At 38.0% G+C, this 22,306-nt stretch overlaps 1 protein-coding gene across 1 annotated transcript in view; it reads left to right on the plus strand.

The window, feature by feature from the left end:
• TCP11L2 (t-complex 11 like 2) overlaps positions 1 to 22,306 on the plus strand; it is a 38,545-nt gene extending 16,239 nt beyond the window's left edge. Inside the window, exons 5-10 of the mRNA XM_081309315.1 lie at positions 1,063 to 1,283; positions 3,277 to 3,413; positions 10,714 to 10,901; positions 11,106 to 11,287; positions 14,852 to 15,024; positions 19,935 to 22,306. Of these exons, the coding sequence (XP_081165441.1) occupies positions 1,063 to 1,283; positions 3,277 to 3,413; positions 10,714 to 10,901; positions 11,106 to 11,287; positions 14,852 to 15,024; positions 19,935 to 20,179 (1,146 nt within the window). The 3' untranslated portion in view covers positions 20,180 to 22,306. The remainder of the gene's footprint in view (positions 1 to 1,062; positions 1,284 to 3,276; positions 3,414 to 10,713; positions 10,902 to 11,105; positions 11,288 to 14,851; positions 15,025 to 19,934) is intronic.

Raw genomic sequence — 22,306 nt, forward strand, 5'->3', positions numbered from 1 at the left:
GCAAAGACCATTTCATATCCTTTGGTATTGGCCACACTTTTTGAAAAACTGAGCTCCATCACTAGTAAGAGTTTTCCCCTGCACTTTCTGAAGTGGGATGGAGGCTGGGAAAACAGGGCAGTAGAGATACCAGGGCATTGCGGAGCACAGAGCGTTGGCTAGAGAACAGCCTCTGGAGTTAGGTAGGTTAATTTAGTATGGGCTCTAAGTCTCAGTTTCCTGAGTGCTAACAGGGTAGTTACAAGAATAAATGAGCTAACTTTTGTAAGGCCCTTGCTTCATATCATGCACTAAATTTTTCATTTATTTTTACTGTAACTCTTTGAGGTAGTTACTCCTATAATTTTATGTAAAGAAACCAAGTTTTATAATTCACCCGGGGTCCCAAAGCTTTGAGGGATCCGAGGGATTGAATTGGGCACTGTGGCTTAGAGCCTGTGCTCCCGACATGTGCTGTGTATGTAAGCACAGTGTCCACTGTGTAGTGGAGACTCAGTAAACAGTTTGTTTTTCTAATAGATAATATTTTATATGAAAAAGATACTTAATGGCCCACTCAGGTGTTTTCATCTACTCTTTCTCAAGGGTTCTTCTGGAGCCATAATCTACAACTTGCGCTTCTTTTCTGTAGTATTTTTTTTTAAATATTTATTTTTTAGTTGTAGTTGGACATAGTACCTCTATTTTATTTCTTTATTTTTATGTGGTGTTGAGAATCAAACCCTGGGCCTTGCACATGCTAGCAAGCACTGTACCACTGAGCCACAACCCCAGCCCTTCCATAGTCTTTTTTGAAGGGCTCTTAGCAATACAGCTTCTTTGCCAGTTGTTTTCATTCTGATAGAATCAGTCATTTCCTACAGTGAGAGCCTTTGATTCAGAAGGTAGAGATTTCTTCTTAAAGTTGAGATGCTAGTATGTTTCCCAGGCAAAGGCACTATCTGTGGCATCAGGGACATTATAATAAGGACAAGAAGCTTGGCCATCTAGACACAAAAGTGAAAAGTGACAACCTTTATTCATGTAATGACTCTATTAATTTTTCTTGCTTTCCCTGTGTAGATTCTTCTCTCTTTTCTTACTCCTGGTGGGAACCGGCTTCGCAACCAAATCTGTGAAGTTTTGGATACAGACCTCATTAGACAACAGGCCGAGCACAGTGCTGTTGACATCCCAGGCCTGGCCAACTATGTCATCAGTACAATGGGAAAGCTGTGTGCTCCCGTGCGAGATGATGATATCAGAGAGTTAAAGGCCACTGGTAACATTGTGGAGATGCTGAGGTTAGCACTTGAATTTTCTTATAGTATCTTTGAGTTTCTTCAGAAGGGAATGTGGGTATTGGGGGACACAGAATAATAACTGGTCTTCCTAAGGAATTCTTTTTTTGTCAGTGCTGGGAATCAAACCTAGGCTCTCACATGTAATAGGTAAGCACACTATCACTGAACTACATCCCAATCTTCCAAAGGAATACTTGACCCTATAAGAAAACCACATTAACAGGGAGTAGGCCAGTTGTTTACTGTGTGTGTAGTTTTCAGACAGAATGATCTGACAGGGTTATTGGTTGGCATTTGTGGGCCTTGGGGATGCTGTGATAAAAAGATAGATATGATTCCTGATACCAGGGAGTTTATGGTTTAAAAGGGAGACAGGGCTTGAACAGTGAATTATAGTTGTGGTAAGTGGTATGGAAGAGAAATAGAGGGTCTTATGGAGCTTCCAGCAGAAGGACTTGATCTAATAAAGGATCTAGGAAGTCATCTTTATTCCTAAGGGTCACTAGCTGCTATAACACCTAAACCCTGAATTCTCAGTGATTTAGCCAATAAAAGTTTGTTCTCACCTATGTCACAGTCAATTCAGGAGCTCTTGGTTGGACAGCCTTCCACATGCTATTTGGGGACCCAGGCTCCTTCTGTGATTTTTCCACCAAGGTTTTCAGGATCCTCTCAATTCACCTGGGGAATAGAAAGAGACCATGGGGAAAACAGACCCAGTGTAAAAACACCTTAGCCCTGAAGTGACACATTCTTTGGCTATGGCTAGTCTTATGGTCCCACCTAGATTGAAAGGGACCTGGGAAAGGCAACTGCTCTCTGGAAACACTTTTTGCAGCCAGAAAAAGAGGTACCTCTCTGTAGAGAGATAACATTGGACCCTTAGTGGTCAGGTAGCCATCTTTGCTGTAGTTTTCCTGAGGAAGTGAGGTGCACATTAAATTGCTAGAATTTCAGCTAGCTGTGTAGACAATAACTTGATTTAAGAGAAAAGAAGAGTCTATAATACTTTTTCCCACTAATGGGAACTTTTCTTCCTTTTTAAAATGTATGTATTTATTATGTTCCCACATTGGGAATTGAGTTTTATGTAATTGTTTTAGAAAGGTAGGAAAAGAAAATAGGTTTGTATGTGGCAGGTAACTCACTTTGTGACTTTGGTCAAGTTGATAGTCTCTCAATGCAACACTTTCCTTATCTATAAATTAGGTTTTATATATTTTATTCTTAGTTATGTTCCTTTCTGGCAGATTGTGGGATCCTTGCTTCCAGATATCTTACTGTATATTAAATGCCAAATATATGGTGTTCATCTTGATCATTTATTGAGCACCTACTATGTGCCACTGCCCCCTGCACTTTACCCTCATTATCTCGTTGATTGTTAATAATACCCCTCCAAGGTTGATGTCCTCCTCTTTCAGCCTTAAGGAAACTTGGACCAAGCGACATTGAGTGACTTTTTCATGGCCATAAATCTGCTCAGTTGCAAGGGTGGATTTCAGCACAGGGCTGCCTAACATTTTTAAGAAATAATTTCCCATGGTGCCTCACTACCCTGCCCCTTTTTTACTTTATTGATTGATTGATTTTTTCTTATTTCCTTAGAAATATAAACCATGCACACTATGTTCAGGCTCCTTAAAATTTCAAGGACTTTCAAATGAAAATTCCTTCTTGAATTTTTTTTATATTATTGTTAAGGCTAATTGTTGATGCTTCTTATTGTCTTTCTCTCTTTCTCTCTGTTTATGACTGGCTTTAATGGATCAGCTGGAGGTATTATATCTGCTATAGTAAATACTCTTGAGACCTGTGGAAGAAGTATTTGGAATATACATGTATGAATTCTATGAAAAGTGACCTTGACAAACAGTGATTGGAACTTCAGAACCATATCTTTTGCAGACTATGACACATAGATAATAGCTGATAAATTTCAGTTTAACTTCTTATTCACCTCTTTAACTGTTTTAAATTTTAATATTTTTAGAAAAATATTTCATGTCCTGGACCTCATGAAAATGGACATGGTCAATTTTACAATTAAAAGTATCAGACCACACCTTCAACGCCAGTTGGTAGAATACGAAAGAACCAAGTTTCAAGAAATTTTAGAAGAAACTCCAAGTAAGTATGATAAAACATGTATTTATATTAAATTTGGGAGAAAATAAGATACTTTAAATTTTTTTAATCTTACTTTTTTTTGGTGGGATTCTTTTTTGTTAGTTTGGTTTTGGTCTTTTTTGTAACTGGGGGTCGAACCCAGAGATACTTTAATTTTTGACACTTTGCATAATGTCACTATTTTGGCCTTGCTTTCAGTCATTTTGATACCTTCTGAAATTGACATCACAAACTTACAGTTGTTCGCTCTGTCCTAGAAACTATGCTAAGCCCTGTTTATTTTTTCATTCATTCAAGAAGTGTTTACTGAACACCTGCTGTGTTCTGGACATTATTTCTGTGCCATGGGGTTACCACCGTGAACAAAACAGTCACAGTCCCCAAGGAGCTGACATGCTAATAGGCACGACAAGTAAACATATATTTTCAAATGTGTTATTAGGAGACAGATAGTAACAGGGCAGGAATGAGGGTGGGTGGTGTTTTTTGATGGAATGGAGAAGTTTTGCCTTTTTAGAAAATAACATTTGAGAAGAGTTCACAAAGAGATGAGGAAACAATGTGTGAAGACCTGGGGGAAAAACATTCTAGCCATAGAGAACTATAAATAAAATGATGCCAAAGCAGATATTGTGGCTGGAGTAGGTAAGGAGAGTGTGGTGGGAGATGCAGGCAACAGAGAGCCATGTTAGTAATGAGAGAAGTTTAGATTTTATTCCAAGTTCAGTGAGAAGTTTTTGAGCAGGGGACCAACATCTGATTTTTGTTTTTGAAGAATACTCTGGTTCCTGGGTAGGGAATAAATTGTATGAGAACAAAGATACCAATTCAAGTATTTGACAGGAATGATGATGTCTTATTCCAGGTTGTAGTGGTGGAAGTAGTGTGAAGGGGTCAGATTCCAGGTATATTTGAAGGCAGAAATAGTAATATTTGCTGAAAGTTGAACAAGGGAAGATAGAGGAATAGAGGATGACTCATTGGCCTGAGCTGCTGGGTAAATAGTGATGCATTTTAGTGAGGTGGGGGATATTGGATGAGAGAAAGTTGGGATATCATATGGAATCAAGAGTTCACTTTTTTATATATGAACTTTGAAATCTTGGTTGACATTAGTGTGGAGCTATCAGGTAGTCATTTAGATGTAAGAGAATAGAGTTCAGGAGGGTGCTGGGAATCATGGATATTCATTTGGTAGTAATCAGTATACTTATGATGTATAAAGGTATGGAAATGAACAGTAGTCAACGTAAGTGCTTGTCATATTCTAAGCACTTTGCCTGTATTAACTAATTTAAATTTTATAACAACATACAAAGTTATCCACTGTTTTGTGGATGTGAAATTGAGACATGAAAAGATTAAAATTGCTTGTAAGGTATGGAACTGGAATCCTCCAGATATCTGTCTCCACATTCTATGCACTTACCACTATTATTATATGGGGTGAGACTGTGGAGGGTGTGTGGTCATGGAGGGGACTGACCTGGCACTCTAGTATCCAGAGGGTGAGATGAGGAGACTATGAAGGAATAGCCACAGAGGTAGTGTGCAAGTCAGGGGGAGGTGACATATCCTATAAGACAAGTGAACAAAGTGGTGTTTGGAGAAGTGGGATGGGGCAGGGGGCTGCTAAATAGTCCAGAATGATTGGATGTGACAGGTACTGCTAAGTAGTCCAGATGGGGCAGGCTAAGGTTTGGCCATTGGGTATGACTAAATATTGAAGAAAATTGTTGATAACCTTGATGGGAGCAATTTCAGAGGACTCATGGGCATTAAAATGAGAATTAAAAAGAGGGGCCAGGGAAAAATGGAAGTAGAGAAAGTATGATCTCATTAGATTCTCACCATTACCATTTACCTTGTAAGGTAGGTACTGTTATCCCCTGGTGAGAAAGTTGAGGTGCCAGATGTTGCACAGCTGCCAAGATGTTGATTAACTGCTCATTGACAAACCTTTGTCTCTGGCCTCTGTTATTTAGTGTGTACCAGTCGAAGGCTGAATAAAGTGATCCATCCTTCCCCACCCCATATCCTCATGGGGGTAAGCTTTTCTGAGTCAATGGTCAACAAAGAATTGTATGGAAATAAAGCAGAAGAGATGCACCCAGGGAAGTGCACATATGGAGGGCCATGTTGGGAACAGTGGCAAAGTTAGGCTTGACCACTTGACCACCCAGTGGACCATGGCACCATCCTCCCGTTGGATGCCATCAGAGACTTTGTTTAAGCCCTGTGGAGCAGACTAGGATCTATAGAAGGCACATAGCAGATTGCTGTATTTTTTTAATTAATTAATGTATTTTAATTAGGTATAATGACAGCAGCAGACAGCTGTTTTTGACCTTCCTGAGAGTTGGAGCTGTTTTAACTTTAAAATGGGCCCCTGCTATTGCTAGTAACAGTCAGTACTAATTAACACCTTGTTGAGCTCTTCGAGCATGCCAAGTCCTTACATGTGCCAAACACTTCATCAGCTCATTCAAGCCGCACAACCGTCCTATGAAGTGTTGGTACTATCATCACCCTCATTAACAAATGAGGAAATTGAGGTTAAGATACTTGTACCAGGTGATTGCTAGTAGGTGATAGAGCCTGGATAATGCAGACATGTTCCTTCCTCAAAGCATGTGCATGTGGACCCTCTGGGATTCTGCCTCTCTTCAAACAAGATACTGTCTGTGGGAATATTACAGAGGGATCTCTGATTTCAGCTGGCAGATGGGACTAGATTCTAAATATCATTTTATAACAAAAATTATGTGACTTCAAGAACTGTGTTATTTTAGCTCCTATGGGAAAAGTAGTAGGAGAAATAGAACCCTACATAAAACCTGAATCTGAAATCTAAACTCTATCTTCTTGGCAGTAACTTCCTGAGGTTTAGTGATGAGCTTCATTTTTATGTCTGTGTATGTACACATGTGTGCAAATTTGCCTATGTCTTGAATCAAAATAGCTTGGAATCTTGGGCAGATTTCTTAATATGGGGTTGAATTATCATTTTGTTTATCTCAAATTAATTAATTACAACTCTCCTTAAAACCTAGGGTTAGTGACCTATAATTCATTTGCACCTTTCACATAGACTTGGCTATTTCCACAGATTTACAAATAGAGTAAATCCATCTATGCATATGTATCATTTTTGTCCAGCTGGAGAATTCAAGAGTGCAGGAAGCAAAGTATCTGTCAGCTGTAAATTATATCCCCAAGTCACTCTGCCAAAAGCCAGCCCCGTGCCCTAATATCAAAATAAGAGCCTCACAGATTCATGTAGGACAGAAGTAATGTTGTATGTTTGTGCATACATTATTCTTATATGTTTATAAATTTATTGGAAAATTAATACTGATAAGTACACTGGATTTCTGAACAGACTCCAGGAAAATATTTTATTTTGCCCTAGGAAAGATAGCATATTTGATAAGATGTTTTCATAAATTTTATTTCATGAGCTATAGCTTATTAGTAGAATACTTGCCTAGTGAGTGTAGCCCTGTCTTTGATCCCCAGCATGCACATGTGTGCGCGCGCGCGCACACACACACACACACACACACACACACAAGAAATAAAGAAAAATAAAAGACTTATGGGACAGAAATATCTTTTCCAGAAATATATCAAAATCCATTATGATTGTCTTTGCCTGACACATAAGTCACTTAGGAACATTTTAAAGAAGAGCACACTGATGCTTAAAATCAGTCATACCCCTAGAAAGTATTGGAGCTAGAACTGGAAGCTAGGTCTCTTAAGTCCAAATTAAACCAAACTGTTACTTCTGCTACTTTTTTTGGGTTTTTTGTTTTGTATTGTATTTACTGGGTGACATAGCAAAAAGGAAATGAATGGAAAAATGAAGGGAGTTCACAGAATCAAAGGAGAAATTAAAATGCCAGAAACCAAAAAGAACATCAGGAATATAGACTAGTAAAGTCAAAGGAAAGTGAGACTTCATTGTCAGAATGTTAACATGTACTTCAAACATCGGCCATCCCTGACACTGTAGTCACATTCAGAATCCTGGAAGAGTTTGATGGACTTATGACTTTTTGACTAAGATAGGCCAATCCTGGCAAGGCCTCTTAATCAATATTCACAAATGAAAACATGGAATGAGGGAAAATGGCTTCTCAAAGAAAATCAGTAGCAAAAGAATGAAGGTGAGGTGTTACTAGACAAAAAAGAGCAGATGCCATAGATAAGAGGGCTACATGTTTTTAACTGAAAATTGGGGCACTTAAGTCAATGCACCTGTAGAGTCATTTCTACTCCACCAGAAAATTCTTGAGTGCAGGGGCTATGTTTATTAATCTATCAATCCCCAATACTTGGTACAATACCCAGCACATAGTAGATGCTCAGTAGTTATCATTGAATAGTTGAGTGAATGAATGGTAAAGTTCTTACTCCTGTCCCCTTAAAAAAGGTTATAAATGCCTTGAGGGTTGACTTTGCTTTTGGAGCCACATGGATCAGTCAGTGTATTAGCTTGTGGGCATGAAATCTCAGCAGATTCCAGGGAGAAAAGCTGATACTCTACTGTAAACATATGCTCTTTCTGCTTTACCAATCCTATGCAAGTCTGACTTCTATTAGAATCACCTGGTGTATTAAAATGCAGATGCCAGAGCCCCACCTCAAACTGATTAAATCAGAATCTCCAGGAGCTATGCCCGGGATCATTATTTTTCTTTTTAAAGCTCCCAGGGTGATTCCAAAGTCAGCCAAAATTGAGAACCACTAAGCCACACTGTTGCTTTTGTTCAAGATAACTAAATGGGCTTTTAAATGTGTCAACTATAAATGATTAAACTTGCAGCCTAAATGCTTATTACTGCCACATTGTAATTATATCCACTATGATTTCCACTTTTGCTTTCTCTGCTGGATGCCTTTTAAATAAAAGACTACAAGTCTTTATAAACAGAACTAGCAAACCAAGAACAACATTTGTCAGTGGAGAACAGAATTGTGAAATTCTGGGGGTGGTTTGGCTTCAGTGCTGCAAGCAGCTACTCATAAATTATCCTGGTTCAATTGCTGGGTCTGTGAAAGAATTTCAATCTATTCTCCCCCCGCCCCCCGCCCCAATCTGCACCTGTGTTCAGTCAGCACTTCTTAGCAGTTACCACCTTATAAATTCTACTAAATGTATAATTTTTATAAGAACTGGGGTATAAAAAGCAATTTGTTTTTAGCGGGAAACCTTAGAACTGGATCTAAAATAAAGTGGATTTTTCCCTAAAGCAAGAGAAATATTGCTTCCAAACTTTAAGCCATCTGGAATAGCCTTCAGTATGATTTTATTTGGTTTATTTTGTTTGGTTTGTTTGGAAGATGTACTTGTAAACAAAAACAAATAAATATCAACTTGTCATCTTAAGTCAGTGGTTTTCAAATAGGAGTGATTTAGCCCCTCCTTGCTCCATCCCCATAGGACATGGAACCATGTCTAGAAATACTTTTGGTTGTTCCAACCTAGCCAGGGGTCAGGAGGTGAGGGAGTTTGGGGGGCATGGAGTACTACTGGCATCAAGTAGGTAGGGGCAAGGAATGGACAGTACTCCACAGCAAAGAATTATCCAGCCCAAAATGTCAGTAGTTCCAAGATTGAAGCACCCTGTTGTAGGTGAAGAGTTGGAATGTATGGATCAAAGAAATATCTTCATGAGCCAGGGGCTTCAGTAAATAAGGAAGTCTGCTGGCAATTGAGCCCAAGAGGGTTGTTTTGTATTTGAAAGTGGTGTACTTCAGTAAGTCAAGGTGGATGGTAGGTGCCTTCCTTTTCTTGCTTTCTTTCCATTCTCTGAAGAGGGCTGTCTTCACCTACAGAAACAAGCACTTGTAGAGGCACCTTTTGGAGCAAGTTGTGTGGGGTGTAGTTATTTGTCAACAGAAACTACTAATATTTAGAAAATGATAACTCTTAAGCATTTGATGATAATCTATACTATAGTAATATTTAAGTGGCATATGCTTAAAATTAAATGAATTCAAAATCTCATCTCCAGTGATACATATTTTTAATACACAGGAATTGAACTTGATAAATAAATTTGTTTAAAGTGAAAGGGCAACCTAATCAGACATTGGTACACATTCTTTCAAGTCACATTAGTACATTAATCATGAGACTCAAGGTCATTGATCTCTTCTTACCACTTCTTCTCTCACTTTCCCTTCTATAATAGCCCTTGCTAAATTCTAAGGATTATCCTGAGTGAACTAGAGTTTTAGTTTCTGTGTGTTTTCTTGATAGCCTCTTCTCTTAAAAAGCATTAGTTTTTCTTTAGAGTGTCTGCTGAGATTCCCTTCCCTCAATCTAGCTGCACTAACTGGTCCTTAAAATAATAATAAAGTCAGGTTCCCCAAAAAAGCCTGTCTTGAAAAATTCACTGATGAGCCTACCCATTCTTTTTTGCCCTGGGGATCACTTCTATCTCAGGTAATTTCAGTAGTGAGGTGGCTGTTACATGACAGGGAAGGAACCTCTATCTAGGACCTCCTGAGCTTCAGACATCAAAACCAATTCAAGTGGAGATGGCAATCCCCTCTCTAAAGATGTATGGAGAGTTAAGTGAGTTAATATAATAATTGCTAAAACTTACTATACATTTCCTGTATACCAAAATGGTTCTAAGTGTTTCTTATGTATCAATTTATTGAATCTGGCTGTTTCATTTAATATGTTCCTTTATTAATAAATTAATGCAGTCATTTCTCAACATAATTTTAAAGAAAAGTATAGCTCTTATCAAACACTCAGAAATACCCAGGACCCCAAAATATTTCATAATTAATGCTATTAGTTTAAATACCTTATCAGCATAAAACTCAAGGTCATTTGTGAGCTCATTTCTGACTATCCATCCAGTGCCATCTGCTGCCACTCTTTCTTTTAGTTCATTATGGACCAGAAATACAGATTTGGTGGTAGCATGCAGAATGTGCCACCTGCTGTCTTTTCCAGCTCTTTGTGTGAGTATTCTTGCCTAGAATGCCAGCCCTTTCCTCCTCCTTTTTTTTATCTTCATGTGTCACTTATGGAACTCCTCCTTAGACCCTCTACTGGACAGTCTCTGCTTCTTCCTCTCCTTCTGTGCCTCTAGCATTCGTCACATCCTGTTATAATTAATTGTTAGCTTACAGGACTGTCTCTCCATCTGGACTAGGGAGGTGATTGTGTCTTTCTATTCATGCTTATTACCTAACGTGGCATCTGTCATGTGGAATATACCAATGAAGGGACAGTCAGCTATGGGACAAATTCTGGCCTTTTTATTCTTAGGTGCTCTTGATCAAACTACAGAATGGATAAAAGAATCTGTAAATGAAGAATTACTTTCTCTTTCTGAGTCTGCTTTAACTCCTGGGGCTGAAAATAGCTCCAAACCAAGCTTGAGTCCTACCGTGGTGCTAAATAATAGTTACTTGAAACTGTTAAAGTGGGATTATCAGAAAAAAGACTTACCAGAGGTAAGTAAATTTTTTTCTTCCCTAAAGTTTTCCAGTATTTTAATTCTTAAGTTCTAACTTTGAATTGACTTGTCTTTATTGTATGTGGTTTAATGACTTTACTGAGATCAGATAAAAATGGGAGTTTGGATATGACATTGCTTATTTTATGTTTTAATGGTATTGTGTTGCCTTTTCATTTTTACATTTCAAATAAATATACAGACACTTGTGACAGATGGAGCACGACTTCAGGAACTGACAGAAAAGCTGAATCAATTGAAAATTATTGCCTGCCTGTCCCTAATTACCAAGAATATGGTGGGGGCTGTTACAGAAGGCTTCCCTGAGCTTACAAACAGGTTAAAAAGGATTTCAGCTGTTCTACTTGAAGGCATGAACAAACAGTAAGTTCCAAGTGTTTGTATCTGTTTGCTCTTATATTAAGGCTCTTGTCCATGTGTTTCAGAGAACCAAGAATAACCCTGGACATCTGGATGTGATATTCAGGACTGTGCTTTAGAGAAGCTTATCTTATACCTTCTCTTTCTACAATTCCTTTTAATATCTCTTAAGTTTTAAATGTCCTTTCATAGGTGGGAGAGGTGTTTTCCAGGATGAGTGTAGTGCTGCTACTTAACATGGTAGTATTTTGAGAGTACTGTGGTAAAAACAAAAAACAGAAATCCTCTGAGCCCCATGTTCAGAAGAGTCCTATCAAAGAGGTCTTAGCAGGTTCAATTTTTCTTATTCCATTGTTTTTCTGCAGTGAAATTTTTACTGAGTTCACCAATCCAACCTGCTATGAAGTCTTTGGAAGTGGGGACAATTCTGTCCTTCAAAGATGTGACTGAAGTCTAGACAATGTTTTGTTTTTGGTAAATTTATTTCCAATAGGATACTTCCATTGAATGAAAGAATCCCATTTAGATTTTGCATGTAGGTCATTGCATTGAAATCCTATTCAAGTCAGAAAATTCCTACTTTCATCAAATGACCAGATGTTTTTGTGGGTCTTACGTGGGTCAGCTCCTCCTGCTGGTTTGCCTTCCAGGTGTTTTCAGGGACATGTCCTCTTTATGTACCAAGCCTTCCACTCGATACTCAAAGAACACATAAATTACTTGATAAAATTCTACAATAGGAACCTGAATGGTTATAGGATCCAAACTTCCCATTTTGAGCTGAAAATTAGAGAAAGAATAGAATTTGCCTTGTGCTACACAAATAGAAAAGGGAAATCCAAGGCCTGAGCCCTGGTCTGATTGTCTTAAAGCCCTGTCCTTTCTGCTGATTCTGCATGAACCTGCCGTGTTCATTTATTTCATATTCCAGGAACCAGGCTCTATAATTGGAAAAGGAAAAAGAAAAAAAAAACACATCCTCTGATTTCACACCTGGTGTTAACATTTTCTCACTCTGAGTAACCCATTGCTTTTCAGAAATATTTATTTTTAAGTTTACTGAACATCCAGTTCTACTTGCTTATTAAAGTGGAGAATATAGAACCTGGTTACCAGGAGGACAGGCTTTCAGGTCAGGCAGACCAGTGTTTAAATCCCATCTCTGTTAGGGTCCTGCTCAGTATGTGTGAATAAATTCCTGAATCTACTCTGAGCCTTTCTTTCTATGTAAAAGGAGAACAATAACTGTACCTACCTTGGAATTGTGAGAACTTAAGGTGATTCATTGTTTTCTCTGATATGTGGAAGCTAATCTGAAATAAGGGGAGGGGGAAGATTAAAAAAAAAAGGAGAAAGGAAAAAAGGGGAGAGGGAATTCGATCAAAATAGAAGATCAGTAGAGTAGATTAAGGGGTTTGAGGAGGAAGAAGAAGGGTCCAGAAAAGGGAAGAGCAGTGGAATGAGTCTGACCAAACTTTTTTTAAATGTGGTTCTAAGGATCAAACCTAGTGCGAGGCAAGGGCTCCACCACTGAACCCAACCCCAGCCCCTGACCCAACTTTTGTATGTCTGTGCATGGTTGTGGCACGTGGGTCCTGGCATCTGGTGTATCCACAGGACACTAATTTTAAAAAATAATAAATAAGCTGTAAATGGATTGAATGGAGGGAGGGGGTGGGAATGGGGGAGATGAATTACAGTGGGTTGGGGTCCATGCTTTTTTGATTATGTCTAGGTATATCTTGGTGTTGTATCATAACTAAAACTTTTAAAAAGATGATTTATAAAGCACTTAGTATAGGTATCTAGCATATATTGTGCTTGGTGAGGGTAGGCTATTAATAATTGTTTAGTTGTTAAACCATCCTGTTTATAGCTTAATCTGGCTGTTTAATTTAATATTTTCCTTTATTAAGAAATGAGTGCAGTCATTTCTCAATATCCTCATTATGGATGGGGTAATAACATCTGTAATATGAAAAAGCAGATGGTCCCAATAGCTAATAGAGTCATATGTCATTTATATTTGGTTTGATGATGCATCTCAAAAATGAGCAGGAGTTTTTCCTTCATTGTGAATAGGAAGACTTGGATTATGCTACAATTTAATTTTTCATTTAGAATGAGAATTCACTGATTGAAAGCTAGTGCAGTACTTTGTAGTAGATAAAAAGTCAGGAGTAAAATTTTTGCCACAGTCTGCCCCAGGGTTGTAAGAACCTCAAAGGCAAGTCCAATGTGGAAGTATAACAGATTCAAGTCAAGGCATAACATAAAGGACTTATTTTTTATTGCTGTTAATGATGCCAATAATATCATTTTTTTTCTTCTTCTCATTTAGCACTTGCTAAGCAATCTGCAAAAAGCTAATATAGGCATATAGCAAGTTCACTGGTAGAACCAGGATTTGTACCAAGGTTTGCATGACACCATGACTTATGTTCTAATTCACTCCATTGTGCTGCTTCCTATCATTGGTCTTTGTCTTATCCTTTTTTTAAAAGTTTTTTTTTAGTTATAGTTGGACACAATACCTTTATTTTATTTATTTATTTTTATGCAGTGCTGAGGATCGAACCCAGTGCCTGGCCCATGCTAGGCGAGCGCTCTACCACTGAGCCACAAAGAGCCCCTTTGTCTTATCCTTTAATTCCCATTTTTCAAATAGTCATCTTAAAGATCTTTTTTGTATGGTGAAGTATAATTTGCAATTAGCATTCCTTAAGAGTATGAATCTAATACATGCCTGCCCTTACTACCTTTTCTCCTTACCTATGAAATAACCTACTTCTTAATTGCTTTTTACAATTTTCAGGGCCCTCTGTATACTTGAAATTACTTATAAATTATTTGAAAGTAATAATGGGGAGGAGTTTATTTTCTTTGGTCTTGATCAGTCAAGAGTTTTAGGTAATTTACCTGTGAATATCTTCATTGTTTTTGATTGGTGTTATAGATTTTCTGCTCAGACATAGAAAAATGAATTGATTCTGCCTCATTTTCCAAGCACATTTAAAAGAAATGTATGAATGGATCCACTTAGAACAACATGTTTATTTCAAGAAGTAAATTTGTATTTTCTGTCCCTTTCTGATAACCTATATGTAAATAGAGTTGCAGACTTATTTCAGGGACTACATATTTTGGTCCATACTATTAAGACACTGTACACAACTGAGTGGTTTTATGCATTTTAAATTCTGGTATATTGGGCTGGGGATGTGGCTCAAGCGGTAGCACGCTCGCCTGGCATGCGTGTGGCCCGGGTTCGGTCCTCAGCACCACATACAAACAAAGAAGTTGTGTCCGCCGAAAACTAAAAAAATAAAGATTAAAAAAAATTTCTCTTTCTCTCTCTTCTCTCTGTCTCTCTTTAAAAAAATAAATTCTGGTATATTGGGAGAGTTAGTGGTTGGAAGGAGTTACTATTTTCTAAGTTTATTCTAGAAGTAATTATTGTTGGTATAAGAAAAAATTGGTAGACATCTGAAATAAGTTGGTATATTTAAAAAAAAAAACCTGAAGAACAAAAACTTTCCCTAAAGGGGTATCATTTTATTTTTGTAGGACATTTAACTTGAAGGAAGCCCTGAATTCCATCGGTGTTCAGACTTGTGTTGAGGTTAACAAGACCCTGACAGAGAGAGGTTTACCCACTTTAAACGCTGAGGTTCAAGCTAATCTCATAGGTCAATTTTCAAGCATTCAAGAGGAGGACAATTCTATCTGGTCCTTGATTGGTGAGTTGCTCATTTTTTAAAAAATTGGTTTCTGCTTCTGTTCCAATTTGCTTTAACTTGCTGTTTTTGACTAATTTTAAAGGTCAGTCATATTTTAGTCTTAAGCACATTAACAAAAGTTTCAGTTCTAGAGCATTTCAGATTTTATATTTTCAAATCAAGAATGTTCATCCAGTAAAATCCATACAAATATTCCCAAATCCAAAAAAAAATGTAATATCTGAAACACAGCTGACTCCAAATATTTTAGATAGAGAATATTCAATTTATATTGGCTTTGGAGGATAAATTTTAAAAATATAAATAAATATTAATATTTTCAAAGATCGGGATTCACTGCATCTTGTATAATGGGGTGAGTGGGGGTGTCTCAGGGCCTACTGTCTTTATCCAGCCAATAGATGTTATGAAGAAAGTGATACAATGCTGTTAGTAACATTAAAATAATATACCAATACACAATTCAAACCAGATAGCAATATGTTCATAGAAAGTAGATGTTGATTCTGCTGTGAGCCACCCTAAGGGAACTGAGGCATCCTTCTTGGTCAGGAGGGACAAAATGCAAAAAGACTGGGAATCTGGGAAGTGTGTCAGGTGATCTCTTTTTGTACTTGTTGGCCAGGACAATGTCTTAGTGTCAAGCCATGTTGGTGAGTTGAGGAAGTGCAGATTGTTAGGCCTTTTTCTGCTACCTATGACAAAGAATCTAAACTTTGAAACTACTTGAAGCAAAGAGAACATTTGTTTTCTCACATAACTGAAAAGACCAGCAGTTCAGTTTAATCAGAGTTCACTAGCTTCCCAGCTTCACCCCCCCACTCTGCCGCCTTCTACCTATAGCTCTTCTCATGACAGCAAGATGGCTTCCTCTTCAGCCTACTCTGTCCATGGTTAAGTCAAGCAAAAACAAGGAGTCTGCTTCTCTGTTAGCTCAAACAATGACCCCAGCACTGAATTTTGTTGACTCCAGTTGGCCTAACTCTAGGTTGTGGGGGAGAAACTTAAACTTGAGTCATGTGCTCAGTTTCTGAATCTAGGAACAGTCTGCTTTACCTGTAATATCTGATGAGAAAAGGGAAGAAATAGTTTCCTAAATAAAATTAGGGCACTATGACCTTGAGAAGGGGAAGAGGCTCGTGTGAGGTAAAAAGCAGGGGCCTGCTGCAGAAGTTGAAGAAGAAACACTAGGAGGAGGAAGAGTGTAGAATTAAAATATACTGACATTCTAGTATTAACTTGCAAGTTTTCTAGTTACAACAACGAAGACAGACATATTTTATTTTATTTTATTTTTGAGGTTCTCAAGTGGTTTTTCTCATCCTCACTCTGGGGACATGGAATGCTGGGGATCAGTCTGTACAAAACTACTTGGGTGGCTCAAGGCTTCATTCAACCCTGCTCCCAGGAAAGAGCAGCACTACAACATTTGGGGTGTTAGGAGAAGCTGCTGCTTAGAGGGGTCAGTTTATAATAGTGACACAGACACCTGTGACAGTTCTCACCTGTGTACCTGCCTCTGCTGATTTGCATCTGTCCTCACAGTATGTAGTCTCCAGCTGAATAGTGTAAATCCTGGAGATTGTGTTCCTAGGATGAGAGGAGTAGAATGGGGACTTAAACACTGTCTAGTCACATACTGCTAGATCCCCACTAGCAGTAAATGAGGACAGAGTAGATGTTTTTTCCTGGCTGTATCCCTGTACAATGCTGAGTCCGTAGATGACATTTGATTAAGTACTTGCAGAATGGGTGAACGTTTGAACGTTTGGGAGACCTAGAGAGGTTAAGTAACTCTCCCCTAAGGTCACATAGTTAGCTAGGGCAGAGTTGTGATTCTAACTTAGCCTGTCTGACTCCAGAGCTCATATTCCTAACTGCTCTGACTGGCACCTCAGTCAGAGCTAGAGCCCTGCTGCAGTTGGCCGAGTGGCTAGAGTGTCACTATGGGCCCTGTGTTTTTGCATTGATGAGAAAAGTCCTGGCAGTGTCAGAAGGGAGAGGGAAAGGTGGCACGAGATGCCTTTTATTTTTTTTATTTTTTTATTTTTTTAAAGAGAGAGTGAGAGAGGAGAGAGAGAGAGAGAGAGAGAGAGAGAGAGAGAATTTTTAATATTTATTTTTTAGTTCTCGGCGGACACAACATCTTTGTTGGTATGTGGTGCTGAGGATCGAACCTGGGCTGCACGCATGCCAGGCGAGCGCGCTACCGCTTGAGCCACATCCCCAGCCCACGAGATGCCTTTTAAAATCCAGGAAAGCAACTTTGGTCTACTGAGCTCTCCCCAGTCAACTTTCCTTTCTTTTTGCAAATTGAAAGCATTTTTTAACCTCACTCAGAATATTGTTGGCCTAGCAACTTGAGTGACTCACTGGAGTATCTCTCCTTTGGCTCCGAAGCCAAGGACACGCCTTTGGCAGGGATTCTGACTGCTCCTAACTGGACAAATGCACCTGTCACTTTAATCTTCTCCTTAAAACCGAGGAAACAGAATCACTTTTGGTGTAATAACAATTTTGAAAGGACTTCATTTTTTAAACCTTCATGCAAGAAAATGTTTAGACAATATCTGTGATGAAACCTATGAGAGTCAAGCAACCAGTCTAAAGGGAAACTTAGTACACAGTTAATTCTGTGTTTCCTGAATGCATTTGGGCTAGAGTAAATTAAGCACTTAGAGAGATCCTTGGCATATAAGGAAGGTTCAACTTCATTAGCCACGGGTTTCCTCCCTGTTCAGAGTGTCCACAGTCTATCTCCTGTGTGCTTAGTTGATGTGCTATTCATTTTCCAAAGGGATTGTACTTCCCACTGTGTTCTTAACCTTTTGAAATGATCATTAGAAAGGGAATTTTCTTTCAAACCAATTTATTTTCAAATGTGAACAAAAGCCAGGTAAAATTATTTATGGATTATAAAATTATTTATGGATTATCTGTTGTGTAGATTATTTGCATGCCTGTAGCCTTCTGCACTTTTTAAAAAGTAATTTTCAATTGTCCAAGTGATTCGTGAATAATCTATTTTTCTTGAAACCACGTCACAGATAAGACTTAAGTTATTTGCGACTGCCTTTGCCAGTCCCTTTCATCCCTGGCTCTGTTGTTTTCAGTTTGGTATTTATCTTCATCAACCTTTTTCATTCCATTCCCACTGAAGTTCATTGAGCATTTTTGATGTATCTGCTACATGCCAGACCAGGAATATAAAGATAAAAGAGACATAGCCCTCACCCTCAGGGGCGCCAGGTCTAAGGCAGGAAAGAGAAACATGCTTACCTGGCAGTGTTATGGCATGATAGTGATAGTAAACACTAGGGAAAGCCTCCGCAAGGAGGTAACTTTGGCCCAACATGGAGGGATGTTCTGACTCTGAGTGGAGATGAGATGAGATAAAAGGGCATTTTGTTAAGAGAACAATTCTAATACTTGGATGTTGGAAAGTTTGAGGTGTAGGTTGGATCTGACTGGAACATGTGATTTAGGGGAGAAGTATTGAAGATAAAGAGCTTCATTAATGTCACAGTTGTCCATATTTGAAGCAGTGTATTTTTAGTAAACAGAGAGAGTCCTTGCAGTCACATGAGCTGTCGCAGGCCTAGTTTGCTTTGTACTAGTTGTCCAGTATGGCTGCAGCCTGATGAATGTATGCATTTGCATGCTTTCATGCAGTTGTTTCAGACTGGAAACAACTGGAGCATTACATCAATCGGAAGGTGGCAAACTGCACTGCTCATTGGGGTGGCTCTTCTTCAGTGCTTCAGTCACCTTGTGCAAGATGACTGTATGATTTATTGTCCAAACAAGGACAGGTGTAAACTTGGACTGTCCTGGGAAAACCTAGGTGTGCGGTCACCCTTGCCATGTGGTAAATTGGACCCTTAAATGTGATAGAGCTCTATATTTTTCATGAAGAAACAAAAATTTGGATATCATTGTGAAACTCCCTGTTTTTAAGTTACTTCTATTTTTTAAAAATAAACATAACCAAACAAACGAAGAACAAAACCAAAAATCATAGAGAGGACCATGCTGGCAGAACCAGTTAACAAGCTAAGCTTCAGTTTATGTAACTGCATAAATTGTGGCCATTAAGGATTGTTTTTTTGTAAAAGATTCCCCACAAGTGCTCAATGTTGTTTTTTTTTAAATTTAGTCAACTATTTCTGAATAACAAGTTATCCTCAAACTCCATAGCTTAAAAAATAAAATAAAAGCATTATTACTATCCAGAAGTCTGTGGGGGCAGTTGGGTAGTTCTTCTGGTCTTGTTGGAGCATTCATGCATCTGTGGTCAGCTGTGTCTCAGGTTGGTAGTCCTGCTGGTCATTGCTGGACTCTCAGGTGTTCGGGAGTTGATGGCTCCAGGCTGATCTAGGATAGTCTCAGATGGAACAACTAGTTTTCTCTCTACTTGATCTCATCCTCTGCAAGCTCAGCCTTGTCACATGGCAATGATAGGTGGAGAGAGTGGGCATAAATGGTCCCTCTTGAGGCCTAGGCAAAGCAAGTCATAGGCCAGTCTAGGTTCGAGGGATGGGGAAACATATTCTATCCCTTGATGGGAGGAATTTTAATACCATCTGGCTGCAAAAATGGGTAAAGAATTGGGAGCATTATTGCAATCAACTTACTACAGTTACTTGTTTTTAAAATTATGTATTTAGCACATGCCTGTTATCCCAGCTATTTGGGAGGCTGAGGCTGGAGGATCTCAAGTTGGAGGCCAGCCTGGGCAACTTAATGATATGCTGTCTCAAAATAAATAAAGGGCTGGGTATGTAGTTTAGTAATAGAGTACTTGCCTAGCATTTTCCAGGCCCTGGGTTCAGTCCTCCATTCCCCTTCCCCCCAAATTGTGTTCTTAAATAATGGGACAGATGAAGATATCTTTTTTTTTTCCCCTTCAGATAAACGAATCCAACTGTACATGAAAAGCCTACTTTGTCTTCCAAGCTCTCAAAAATGCATGCCTCCTGTGCCAGGAGGCCTTACTATCATTCAGCAAGAGCTAGAAGCATTAGGCTGTCAATATGCAAACATTGTGAATCTCAACAAACAAGTGTATGGACCATTTTATGCAAATATACTTCGGAAGCTGCTCTTTATTGAGGAAGCTGTGGGGAAGGTAAATGCTTCATCTCCAACCAACTGAAGACAACTGACATTGGAGACGAGATGGGAAATCCAGCACTTTGGTACCCAGTCCATAACCATCAATGGCATTATAGATATGGCACATTCTTAGTACTGTCTGTGGTGCAGTGTTAGCCCAAGCATATGTAATCTGGTAATGTCAGCGTTACAGAAGACACACATATCACATAAACCTTACTTTTGCATCACCTTCAAGTTTAAAACAGACATTTGTAATGAACAAAAAGCAATTTGTAATTAATTATATTACCTATATAATACTTGTTTTCCTAAGCGTTTTTATATGACTTATTCATTCAGCTGATAAGGAGTTGTTTTTCTCATTTGTCACTATCAAATCTAATGATTTTTAATTTTGGTACAACTTTTTAAAGGGTTTGAAAGTTGTGAGAATATTCAAGGCAACTGATGTTCTGAATAAATGAAGTGAAGTAACGCATAATTGTATATGAAGTGTATAATTTCATTTTTATTAATGTATAATAGAAACTTAATGGTAAGTCCTCACATTCACCAAATGTACCAAACCATATTTTGTGATACCAATTGTCAGTATTTATTTAGAAGTTAAATTTATTAAATGCATGTTAATGCTATGTATAAACTTTTAGATAAAAATCATTCTTATTTAGTGAAAATAGAAACAAATCCTTTCCTTAAAAAAATTTATTTTAGAGGTTGATGTCTTCTTAAAAATTAACCTGCTTTCTAAGAGAAACAGTTTTAGCACAAATCTCTTAGTGAATTTCCTTAAATTTCTCAGGCCATAGACAGGTTTATATAAGATTTTAATATTTTTATGTAAATCAGGGATGATTTGAATTGGTTTCCTTATAAGAAGAAGGAAAATTAATAATAATAAAATGAGATCCCATTCTCCATGAAGTTCAGAAACAGGTGAACTTTGAATTTCTTCACCAATATAATTTAACTTGCAAATGCTTTTTGTGCTGAATAAATCCTTACCTTCTTATAACCATGGTGCTCTTTTAAGTAGCATTATTATTTGCCATTTTGGAGCACTAATCAGAACTTATACAGATGGGCTCTGGTTGTCGCTGGGATTTTAGAAAAGTTGGCTTATGCTGGAATTACATACTCCCTTTAGTGTGTTGAAGTAAGTACTCAGTCTATAAAGTGCTTTAATTGCTAAAATACATTTTGGATTTTTTGTTTGTTTGTTTTCCAGGGACCCATAAAATTAGTAATTTGGTGAGAAGAGGAAGTAAAATGAATATTCCTCTCTCCCAACCTCCTTTTACTTGCCACATTCTCCACCATTATGGTGTTATTTTCATTATTTTATGAAGTTCTAGGAAATGATTTGTGAATAAATTATCTCCAATCTTTGAATTTTGAAGAATCTGCCAAAATTTTATGAAATTCTGAATATCATTTTTTCCCCACAATGCCCCATACACAAGTCAGACATTCTGTGTGTTAAAGCAGCTGTGCACAAGTGGACTTTACTGAAGAGCACATCATGGACTTGCCCATTTTGCTCTCCCTCACTCCCCTCTGCCATGTTTCCCTGTGCTTAGAAACCATAAGGTGCTGGAGACTTCGGTTTTCATTTTCTCTGAAGCTGAAGTAGTTTTCAACTAGGCTTATTTTGGGGCATGGGTGGCTGGGTGGCTCTACCAGTAGAAATGTAATGCATACATAGTGTGATGTTTTGTTGTTGTCGCTTTCTGAGGTGAACTGTATGCTTAACAGTGGTGTATGTTTTTATTGTCAGATTGGAATCCAGCTGATAACTCATTTATATACTTGATTATACTGCAGTTGTCTGCAGGAAAACAATGTGCAAACATTTTTAAAAATGTATATAAAATGAAGGGCATTCTGATTTTTTTTCTTTTTTTTAACATGGCAAAGTAAATCTCAGTGTCTCAAGTCTGGATTTAGGCAACTACCTTTACTAGTATTTTAAAATAATATCCTTTAGCATATTGTTTACTTAGTTTTACTTAAATGTTTACTTCTACTTTTGAGATTTTTCTGACATCATCTTGTTTTGTAGTGTAAATTTTATTAAACACCAATACACACATTTTCATTCTTGCTAAAACGTATACTGTGTTTACTCACTAAATTTGAAAACATTAAAAATTATTTCAAAATA

Source organism: Spermophilus citellus, assembly GCF_964194105.1.
Source record: "Spermophilus citellus genome assembly, chromosome: 10".
NCBI lineage: Eukaryota > Metazoa > Chordata > Mammalia > Rodentia > Sciuridae > Spermophilus > Spermophilus citellus.